This window comes from Engraulis encrasicolus, chromosome 16 (assembly GCF_034702125.1).
Source record: "Engraulis encrasicolus isolate BLACKSEA-1 chromosome 16, IST_EnEncr_1.0, whole genome shotgun sequence".
Taxonomy (NCBI): Eukaryota; Metazoa; Chordata; class Actinopteri; order Clupeiformes; family Engraulidae; genus Engraulis; species Engraulis encrasicolus.
In genome coordinates, this window is record NC_085872.1 from 10,680,651 (window position 1) to 10,692,482 (window position 11,832).

Consider the following 11,832-nt stretch of genomic DNA (forward strand, 5'->3'; position numbering starts at 1 on the left):
CTTTGGAAAACAAATGTTTAAGGTGATTTTAAGAACAGAATTGCAGGTGCCCATAGACAGCCATTCTAAAGCTGGTTGAGATAAAATCCAAATCAGCCAAATAACTGAGACCGCAGCAAACATGAAATAAACGGTGAGGGGGACTCTAAAACATTGCAGACCACTCAGAAAATGGCCTTAATGTTAAAAAAGTGGAGTTCTCCTTTAACTATTGCCAAAAAAAAAGATCACTAAAAGCACTACACTGTTACAAAAACGGATAAGCTTGATTCAATTGGAAAGTACAAATGTAAACTAACTGCTCTCTTGCATGGCGTTCTTCAGGGCTCTGCCCTTGGCCCCCAACATTTTGCTATTCACAATCTCCTTCTTGACCACATCATTCCACAGCACTGGTTTAACTTTGACTGTTATGCTGATCACCCTACACACTACAACCATGCCGGCCTGAGAACTGCTTTCATGTTGAGGTTTTAGGCATAGTAATAGTAAAATCTATCATGGAAACTATCATGGAACTCAAAAAAGATTGAGGGGAAAAATCCTTGATGCAGGCACTTCAGTTGGTTAATGTGGTAAAAAAACCAAACATTATTTAAAGGGCAAATGCATTTAAAAAATACCAGCGCGTTTCGGTGCTGTGGCGGAACTCAGTCTGGCTCTATTCCTTTAGATTGTATACCTTGTTATATGGAGCAGTCTGAGTGGCAGAGGGTACTGTATTTGACATGAGTGACTTAGTATGTCATCTGACCTTGGCTGATTGGTTTAGGTGGACTTGGGTCACTGCTGCAGCCATGAGCGTGTGCCATGACGGTGACGTTGTACTCTGGTCCACATGACAGGCCACTGAGAGAGCATGTGTTGCTGATGGATGAACAGGTGGACACAACGTTGCCAAGGCTGTCAGTGACATTTGCTATATAGCTGACGCCTTGCTGGTCATCCTGGTTCCAGTTGACAATGACCTGTTGGGTGTTGCAGTTCAGCAATGCAGAGACCGACGATGGAATGCAGGGAACTGAGGTGCAGAGATTAACAGGATATCAGGTCGATAAGGTTTAGCTCTGGTTTGCACTATAATATACAATAGCTTCACAAGTAGACATTATCCACGTTTACAAGGGTACTTTTAATCAGAAAAAATGAATAAATAAATGTAAAATGCATTGTGTAAACAATCAAATAATATTTAAATATAAAAAAAATGTTTAATAATATATCTTTTAATATTTACAAATATTTTTTTGGCTACACTATTTATTCCATCGAACACTTGTCTCAAATGGCATTTCATGTTTTTTTCTTACATTTCAAGTGAAATTACAATGTGCGACGTGTTTACAGGGTACAGTGTACAGTGCAGCTTCTGGTCCCCACACTTGGGTCATCTCCATACCTGAGTCCAGCCTGTGGGGCGAACTGTGTGGGCTGGCGCAGACGCCGTCCGTGGCTGACACAGTGAAGTTATAGTAAGTGCCACAGTGCAGGTTGTGGAGCTGGCAGGTGGGGTGAGAGGGCTGACAGCTGAGGACATGGCCGTCATCTCCCACCGCTGTCCCATTGTACTGCACCGCACTGGCCGTGGCGTCCCATGTCAGGGAGGCAGAGCCACTGGCACAGTCCACCGAGCCCTGGATATTGGCCGGAGGGCAGGGTGCTGTAGCAGAGAGAGAGAGAGAGAGAGAGAGAGAGAGAGAGAGAAAGAAGGTTAGTAAATAAGTATGCCCTTTATTATCCCACAGTGGGGAAATTCATGTGTTGCAGCAGTATCATACATACAACTTGTGCAAAAGGTAGAGGACATACCTTACAAACAGACACATACATACAGAAAATGTGTGTATCATAGAATTGAGTGCAATCAGTGGCGTAACACAAACACTTCGGGCCCCCCTGCAAGATACTAGAGTGGGCCCCCCCGAACCATGCAAACCCCCCAACCCCCCCCCCCCCCCTCCCCCACCCACACACACACACACACACACACACACACACACCACGGCCTCCTCCACTAACTTTTTCAAGTAGAGGTCCATTTTTTTCACGGCAGAGTGTCCCGGTGCCCACTAGGCTACATAATTACCCATGTATTTTATTATCATAATATAATGTAGGCCTAATAATATATATTATATATTAGCCTACAGGTCTATGTAAAGGTCTATGTATATAGATATTACACTATATGAATATATATAGGCTAAACACACACACACACACACACACACACACACACACACACACACACACACACACACACACACACACACAGGCCTATTCATATGAATATAAAAACCAACACTGCAATCATAAATACATAGGCTAAATCAATCAATCAATAAATAGTAGGCTAGGCTATTAGTGAAGTTACTTTCTCACTCATCAAATCCATTCACCGTGTAGCAAACCTGAGTTCACACATTTGAATGCCTCTCCAGCTCTACGTTTGCGTTACAGCTGTAAGTTTGCGATTGTAATGAATGTAGGCCGACTGACCGTAATTTCAAGACGCTTTTTACTGATCTGCAAACGTGATGCGAGTGAACAGATTCTCCACGCCGGCCGTGTTGTGTTGTAAACACGGACAACTTTCCAGTATCAAGGAAAAAGGTGAAAGGAGTGTAGGGTTTGGGACTCTTGGGATAGTATAAGAGATAGGCCTAAAGATTCAGTAGGTTAGAATTATTTTGAGTAACCTTTGAATCGCACGTTTATGAAGAAGCGTGAGGATATTACGAGGCAGAAGATGTCGCCGAATCAGCTATGCAGCAACGCACTGGTTGGTAGTTTCTCTTTTTCTGAATACTGCAAAATGTGTTGCTGACTTGTTCTTGAGTCTCCACCCCATAAAAACCAGCGTGTGGTCTCATCAGGGCTAGGCTACGATGTTATGACAGAGCTGCGCTTGAGGGAAAAGACGCACGCTGTCCTCTGTATCTTAAATTGATAACTTGTGCAATCCCACCCTACGGCGCTCGCGGACAGTTAGCGAAATTGAGAGTTTTTTTTGCGGAGGTTGTGTGCGCGGACCGTTTATTTAACGGATTTTACAATTAAAAGTTATTAGTTCAATAACAGAGACCATGCCAGAAAGCGTTAATTCACACGGAGCGTCCATCAGCTCAGTGTTGACGACACAGATATGGCCCTGTCTCGCGTAAGGGGAGCCCCGCCTTAAATCTCTTCGGAACTACCCCCAGCCAGGGGCCCCCACCTGAGCAGAGCCCCCCCCGCACCGCGGGGGCTGCGGGGGTATACTTTACGGCCGTGAGTGCAATCGTAAAGTAAATACAAATATGAATGTGTAGACAGTCTGGCCATCCCAATTCTGCTACATACCTGTATAGGTATGTAGTAAAGAAAAAGATATAAATTTAGCATTAAATAACCTCATCCATTCCACACTGTTTTGACAAGCACATTTCTGTAGTTGAAAATAGCCAATAATATTACATGTTTCAATGCTGTTGTGCTATTTAACATTTTCAAGGGCAACCAGACATTGATTTTGTAAAATAAAGGTTTAAAAGCTATTTCACATATCATGAAACAAAATAGAAAATACAAAATTTAGAAAATCTGATATAAACATTTAGACTGATGCTTTTCTTAAAAGATATTTTTTGGTCTTTTTCAACTTTAATAATGACAGGATAGTAGAGGTGGACACGAAGTGAAAGGGGAGAGAGACGGGGAGGGATCGGCAAATGACCCGGGCCAGGAATCGAACCCTGGTCAGCCATATGGCAGAAGAGTGCCCAACCGGGCCACAGTAAGGCCTAGACTTGCGTTTTGAATCATACAATTTCTCATTGTACAAACCTCTTTTGTCACTGACCCATACCTGTCTGCAGGTCAACCACTGAGCTGGGATGGCTGGGACAGACATCATTGACAGCCGACACGCTGACGTTGTACCGCTGGCCACACAGCAGGTCCGGAAGGGTGCAGGAGGTGCCACTGGACGTGCAGGAGGGTGTGGCGCTGTGGCCGTCCATGGTGGCCCGGGCTTGGTACGACGAGGCCCCCAGGCTGGACGTCCAGGTCACTTCTGCAGAGCTGTCCCCACAGTTGGGAGTGGCACTCACGGCAGTGGGAACACATGGCGCTACAGACATGCGTGTGTGTGTTTGTGTGTGTGCGTGTGTGTGAGCGAGACACACAGAGACAGAGAGAGAGAGAGAGAGAGAGAGAGAGAGAGAGAGAGAGAGAGAGAGAGAGAGAGAGAGAGAGAGAGAGAGAGAGAGAGAGAGATTATTGTCAATGTCTCATTTTTATGTTTAGTTTAACTGCACATTGGAGACTGGTCAAATGCAAATTCAAACTTCTGTGCTAAACAAGATACATAGATTTTTGACACTAAAGTACACTTGACTTGCCTTGACGGATGCAGACACATCCATTGTGAGACCCATTGTAGATGTGCAGTGCGCACCGATAATGAGCACACCCCTTTTGACATATTGTTCAAAATGTTACTTTTTTAAAGGGGTGTGCTCAGCTCATCATTGCTGTGCACTGTGTATCTAATCAGTGTAACACTTTTGACAGGATCGTGGATTACTTGGGGGGTCACATCGCCTGGTGAGATGGGTAATATTCATGCATGTTCCTTTCAGATTCTAAGAGTGTGAAGTGTGTGTATGTGTGTCCTAAGTTACACTACATTACATTTGCTGACGCTTTCATCTAGAGCAACTTACATTTACTATCTGTCAGGGTATTGGTTACAGTCCCTGGAGCAATGTGGGGTTAGGTGCATTGCTCAAGGGCACTTCAACCATGGATGGAGGTGTAGGGAGAAGTCAGGTGGGATTCGGGCCTACCATACAACCCCCAGATTGAAAGACCAACTACCTCACCACTAGGCCACGGCTGCCCCAAAACAATTTGGAATTACTATATACCATAGAGCCCTAATGTTACAATTTCCTTTTTGCATGAGAATCAGGATGGTGTCTCTTAAGGACATGGTGCCATTTTTTTTCCTCCATGTTTCTGTGTTTGTGTGTGTGTGTGTGTGTGTGTGTGTGTGTGTGTGTGTGTGTGTGTGTGTGTGTGCGTGTGTGTGTGTGTGCGTGTGCCTGTGCCTGTGCGTGTGCCTCTGCCTGTGCGTGTGGGTGCATGTTTGTGTGCATGCCTCCTTATGTGTGTGTGCATGTGTCAGTGTCACCTTGCTCAATTGTGATCTGTTGGCTGGCCAGGCTGTGGCATCCGGCCTGCACTGCCTGCACTGATGCCGTGTAGGAGCGGCCACAGTCCAGGCCCTCCAGTGTGCAGTCCCGCGTCGCCGTGGAGTTGCAGGTGACGGGCTGCCCTCCGGCCGTGGATACCGTAGCGGAGTAGGTCTGCGACGACAGGGGGCTCGTGGCGTTCCAGCTCACCGTCAAGGCGCCGGTGTCACAGTGCACGTTGCCAAGGAGACCCTCAGGAGCGCATGGCACTAAAACGACAACCACAACACCAACAGCAACCGCATGACTTTTCTGTTGTTCCTGAAAGCATTATAGAGCATGCACTGCTTCGCATAGGTTTTTTTGGGGCTTTTTATTGCCTTTATTTGACAAGATGTCCTCATCATAAGTCCCCTCACGCTACCTTGACCTGATCATAAGCCCCCCAACATCCCCTTACCCTCATCATAAGCAATCTAATGCCCCCTTGTCCTCATCATAAGCCCCCCAGCACTCCCTTACACTCATCATAAGCAACGAGATGCCCACTTGCCCTCATCATAAGCCCCCTAACGCACCCTTGACCTCAAGAACACCCCCCTTAGTAGCAGCCCCTTAATGCACGCCATTCCACCAGTGGAACTCTGTAATAGTGACTGCAAAAACGTAACTACTATAGTACTACACCACTACGACAATACACAGGGCCTTTAGTAATGCAAATTGGTCACTGCCGTTCTGGTAACACGTAATTTATAACAGGGACCATGTCTTACTGCGTTAAAAAAATTTAATTGACTAATGAGCTGAAGCTGAATCCTTCTCAATGCACAAATGCAGAGTTCAGATGCAAAACCCCCTAAGTGGCTTTTCAGAAAATAATCTTAATTCATTTCTATTTAATACAAAGCTATGAAAATTGCATATTTTTTTAATTTTATTTATGTAATATAAGTATTTATATGTATTATCAAGTAGATGAATGTAAACCAAACCAACAACGGGGTTCTCTGAAAATATAGAAGTGCAGGTCTTCAGAAATGGAGTTAGGGGGGTTTGCATCTGAACTCTTCAAATGCACTTCTCAAAGGGGGCCAGCAGGTTGCCATCTCTCTGTCCTCTGCTCCTGTTTCATTACCTGAGTCCATGTAGGTGGGACTGGAGAACGGGCCGGTGCAGGTCCCGTCTGAGCGCTGCACGGTCACAGAGTAGTTCTGCCCGCACTCCAGATGGTAGATGGTGCAGCTGGTGCCCGGGGCCGTGCAGTTCAGGAGCTGACCCTCCTGGTCCTCCAACACAGCCGTGTAGGTGCTGCCGGCCCCCAGGGCCTGCCACGACACCAGGGCAGCGTTGTTGGCACAGTCGCGCGTCGCCTGCACAGAGATGGGCGGGCAGGGGGCTGGTGTAGAGTAGAGTAGAGTACTTTTATTAATCCTGAGAGAAATTAAGGTGTCTGACAGCTTACATAGATACACAAATACAAGACATACAGTACACAAAGACATAATTATTGCACATTGCAGTAAACATAGCAAAAATGGCACACACACACACACACACACACACACACACACACACACACACACACACACACACACACACACACACACACACACACACACACACACACACACACACACAAATGCAAAACATACACTCAGACCTAGTATTCAAAGATCTGGAACTCCTACGCACAGCCAGTTTCCAGGTGCTGGTGAAGTGCAGTCATCAGTAATCCATAGTAAAGAAGAAGGATCACCGCACACTGGTGGACTTAGTTTAGCTGTTTTTTATTTAGGTGAACAACGCGTTTCGCATCGCGCTTCACAGGTACACTCAGACCTACTACACATTATTGCACATTGCCGTAAACGTGCATGGTGTGGTGGGGACGCAGGAGAGGAGACATTGCTAAACAGCAGCAGGAGGCTACTGGCCATATGTTACGCAGAGCACACAAGGATGGACTACCGCACAGGCCCACCAGGCCCAGGCCCCCCAAGAGAGGCCCTGAGGCCCAGCCAAGCCTCCACATGTCAATTTTCAAAGCCCGAAAAATATCTAAATTTAAAAAAAAAAATGGAAGTACATAATTTGAGACACAGTTCTCCTCGTGCTTCATATCATAGCAACAAACTCCTGCTTTGCAAATTAATCGGAACTGTCGAACTGGCACTTGTTAGTTGATAGAGATCAAGCACATGACTAATGCTGTGAGCATTTACTTAAAAAAAAACATTTTCTTTACTGTGTGCATTCCACCACTGTGAGTACATCATGGCTGCATGTTTCGTACCCTGGAGGCCCCTGGATGCTTTGAATGAATCAATCAATCAATCAATAATCAATCAATAATCAATCAATAATCAATCAATCAATCAATTTATTTCTTCACACCATAGTTTCAACTTCATGACACATGGAGAAAAGGGTTCCCAAATGAAGCTTAGTTTAAGGACCAACCCCTCAACCCCTTTGCTACCCCCCCCCTCCCCCACCCCCAACACACACACACTCACCTGTAGTGGCAGTAATGCGATGCGTCTCCGTGCTGTTACAGACTCCATTGGTGGCGAATACATAGGTGTCGTAGGTGGTGCCGCACTGGAGGTCAGTGATTTCACACTCGCTGGACATGGAGAGGCAGTCGTGGGTGTTGCCGCTCGAGTCCACCGCCATGCCTATGTAAAAGATGGCGCCGTTGCTAGGCTCCCAGTCCAGCGACACTCCGGCGACGTTGCAGCTTTCGACCAGCGTGAAGTTGGTGGGTGCGCAAGGCACTAGGGGAAGAGGCAATGGTAACAAAATGGCATTTAGTGAAATATTCTTTCTCTCTCTCGCTATCTATCTACAGATATCTATCTATCTATCTATCTATCTATCTATCTATCTATCTATCTATCTATCTATCTATCTATCTATCTAATGATCTATCTTTCTCTGTGCATTTCAATCACATTCTATTGAAAATGTATCTTAAATTCTCTCTCCCTCATCCATTGATGCAAGTTCAGGAACTACTAGTATCCTTTTAACTAAAATAATTGGGGTTGCATCGGGATAGAAGCACCAATGTAAGGAATACAGTTTCATTAGATAGATATTCATTAAATGTAAATGCAATGTCTGCACTATCTCTCTCTCTCTCTCTCTCTCTCTCTCTCTCTCTCTCTCTGTTTGCTGCTGCTAGTTCATGGCCAGTCGAGGAGAGGAGAGAGAACCGACAGATAGAGAGAGGGGCAAGGAGTCGAGCACAAACAAGCAGACAGGAGCTGCAGCTCACCGGTCTCAGCCGGATTTCCAATCACTCGCTCGGTGATGCACTCGCTGCCAGTGGCGGTGATGTAGATGCTGAGCACCTCGCCGCAGGGCACGGCGGGCATGCTGCAGTTGCTGGACGTGGAGGAGCAGTTGAAGGTCTGCCCGAGGTTGCCGATGGCCTCCACTGTGTGGGAGACGGCCCCCGGGGTGGGGTCCCAGGTACTGACTAGCATGCCCGTCTGGCAGTCGCTACGTGTCTGCACATTCGTAGGCAGGCAGGGAGCTGGAATATAATATAATATAATATAATAGAATAGAATAGAATAGAATAGAACAGAACAGAATAGAATTGACTTTATTGTCATGCCAGCATGAAATTTGTCTTTGGTCTCACAGTAGAAAAGCATATGGACATAAAGTTCGCTCCGTCGCACAAAACATAAATACATACATGGGTAGATTATTGCATCGATCTCCAACCTCTAGTCACCCTTCTCAGTATACACATCATATCTAAGCAAAGAGCTGGTGATGAAACTATGAGGTCAGGAGGACGATAGGGAGTCATCCGCAAGCACACGTATACAGCAGTTATTATCACCAAGGGCCACAAGCCGATACACAGTATATCAGTACGCTACCATCTGCCATTGGTCCAAGCAACTCAACCATACCTGTTTCCTGGTCGATGGAGATGCTGTAGGGTGTCCTGCACAACTCTGTCCCAGATATTGTCACTGAGCGCACGATGAACGAGAAGCTCTGACCACAGGTTGCACTGGTAAAGAAGCAAGCTGTCGCTGCTGTCCGGCATGTTATCTGCAAACCGTTTTCATCTTCCGATATGGCTTCGTAGAAGTTTGTGTTGTTGGTGGCGTTCCATGAAAATGCAATGACATTGCTGGCACACTCATGGTATGTTGAAAGTCCAGCAGGGGGGCAAGGCACTGTTAGGAGGGGGGGAAACATGCATTCAGGAAGACATACAAAGGGCCATGGCACAGGAGCAGAAGAGACCAAGACATGTGAGCAGGGCTAAAATAGTTGAGATATGGAGGTAGATTAAGATTACATTTGAGACAGGAGAGTAGGCTACATTTGCTAGTTAATAATAGTTATAACAAAGGCATGAGCAATTGCAATTTTGAAACGTTTGAAACTGACAGGCATTTGTTTTAATGCTGTTTGCCTTGCAATGACAGGGAGATAACAGATGCTGTCAGTTCTTCAAGGAGGGAAAAAAGTGCTACCTGAAACGCTGACCTTTACAGTCAGTCATCCTCCCCATTCTACACTGCCAATGGTCTAGTGTGACACGCACAGAGCATAATCCCATTGGGCAGCCCTGACCACACACAAACGCTTGGGTGCAGGGAAGCCGAGGGCGGGGGGCAGTTGTCCCTGGCCCAGGGAGAAAGAGGGGGGGGGGTCGATTCTCATAGCACTGTTGGTAGGCTATTTACAGGGGAACTATTTGAGTTGATTTTGTCCCGGGCTCGGTCAAAGTTGTCAGCGGCCCTGCTTGGGTGTGTTCTATTACCTGTGAATGGCAACCCGAGTTCAACTTCCAGATGAATAACAATTGCCTGTCCCCGGAGACAGATTCAGACAGTTTATTTGCGTCTATGAACTTAATGGGCAGGGAAATTCCACAGGCGCAAATGTTCGCCTGACTCACCTGTTTCAAATAACTGCGTTACGTTGGAGATGCTCTCGCATTGATCCGTGATGGCTGTGACTGTGACCACATACTGCTGGCCGCATGCAAGCGAGTTTATCGCGCAGCTGGTCGAGGTAGAGTTGCATGTCCGAACGCTTCCATCGCTGCCCGTCGCCGTAGCCCTGTAGCGGTCCGCCTCGCTCACCAGGTCCCACGATACCGTGGCCATGCCAGTGCTGCATGAGTAACTCGCTGATACTGTCGTTACTGACCCAATCGCTGTGAGTAGGGGTGAGGATGAAACAGAAAAAAACTCATCAGAAAGCTCTGAGCGGTCTGTACAGTTAGGCCTAGGCCTACCTAATGCAACACAAAATACACATGTGAGTGGGGAGGGGAGGGGTGTGTGTAGCATCACTTACAACTTGTTGTGTGATTGAACTCCGAAGGTTCGCCAGCCTCCAAAAAGTTATTCTTAGATGATACTCCTATTGTGTATGTAGAGCATGGCTCAAGACCCGAGTAATCCACATAACTGAAGAACGATTCTATGGTGACCGGTGTTGCTCCTGAGTCGCCATTCCGCGTAATTGTTACTCCATACACTATCACGCCAGGACGGAGGGTCCATGATATCCGCACAGAGGTTCTTCCCGTTGCCACAACATTTACGCCATTTGGCGGTGGAATCACTGAAGACAACCAGAAAATAAATGTCAAGTTAGGGGAGACCAAGCCATTTATTCTGACGCATGATGAATATGTTAGGCCAAGATAGGCCTATAACCGACTTACGCGTTGAAACAGTCCTGACGGTACTTTCCCCACCACTCCCGCCTGGATTGGATGCTTGGACGTAGCAGTTGTAAGCTGTGTCATCTTGAAGGCCATCAACCTGCGCGCTTAGTGACCCGGTGGTAGTGGTGTGACGGTCTGTCGGATCCGCCTGTTTCTCTACCACTACTAGATAACTGGTGGCGCCGGTCACATTTGACCACTGCAAATTTATTGCCGTGCTCGATATTCCTTTAGAAACTATTAGCTGTGGTGTAGCTGGAACTGAATGTGGAATGAATAGAGATGTGTCAGCACCAATCAATCAATCAATCAATCAATCAATCAATCAATCAATCAATCAATCAATCTGTCAGTCCAGTCAGTCGGTCAGTCGGTCGGTCGGTCTTAACTTACCTGTATAATATTCTGTACTGTTAGAGCACACCATGGTCATAAAGTACCAGACCTTGAAAGACACGGTGTAGAGTCTCCCCGGTCTTAGTCCCTGAACCAACCTCTCAGTGGTAGTTGTGTCACTTATCGTCACCACAACTGGAGCGAAACTGTTGTCATTTACAATGCGTAAATCCAGCATGTATTTCGTAGCTGTCGCATAGGGCATCCACTTGACTTTCATGGTGGATGCAGAGGGTGATGTGACTGAAGCTATATTACAATCTAAAGGAAAGGTAAACAACAACAAAAGTTTTAACAAAATAAGAAATGAGACATTCACTTGCAATGCAAATCAAATCATTTATTTTGTCAGAAATTAATAAGGTTTTGATTACCTGCAAGAACATTTTGGATCTGAAAATAAAGAACAAATGTATATGCAATATGTAATTGTCACTGTTATGTACCAAGCAGGTGAAAAAACATTGTGATAGAGCCAATAAGCATTATAAATAATGGTAAAATATTTTCTGCATATCAACACATATAATATGGCATTTT

The 11,832-nt window shown here is 46.0% G+C and overlaps 1 protein-coding gene across 1 annotated transcript in view; it reads right to left on the reverse strand.

Annotated features, from left to right (window-relative positions):
• Window positions 1-11,614, reverse strand: part of LOC134465972 (uncharacterized) — a gene marked incomplete at its 5' end in the record, with an annotated part of 62,547 nt that extends 50,933 nt beyond the window's left edge. The window contains 12 exons of the mRNA XM_063219870.1: window positions 755-1,021; window positions 1,400-1,660; window positions 3,848-4,054; window positions 5,177-5,446; window positions 6,316-6,576; window positions 7,697-7,957; window positions 8,461-8,721; window positions 9,113-9,385; window positions 10,117-10,377; window positions 10,521-10,790; window positions 10,894-11,157; window positions 11,290-11,614. Coding sequence (XP_063075940.1) covers window positions 755-1,021; window positions 1,400-1,660; window positions 3,848-4,054; window positions 5,177-5,446; window positions 6,316-6,576; window positions 7,697-7,957; window positions 8,461-8,721; window positions 9,113-9,385; window positions 10,117-10,377; window positions 10,521-10,790; window positions 10,894-11,157; window positions 11,290-11,614 — 3,181 coding nt within the window. The remainder of the gene's footprint in view (window positions 1-754; window positions 1,022-1,399; window positions 1,661-3,847; window positions 4,055-5,176; window positions 5,447-6,315; window positions 6,577-7,696; window positions 7,958-8,460; window positions 8,722-9,112; window positions 9,386-10,116; window positions 10,378-10,520; window positions 10,791-10,893; window positions 11,158-11,289) is intronic.
• Window positions 11,615-11,832: the final 218 nt, after the last annotated feature.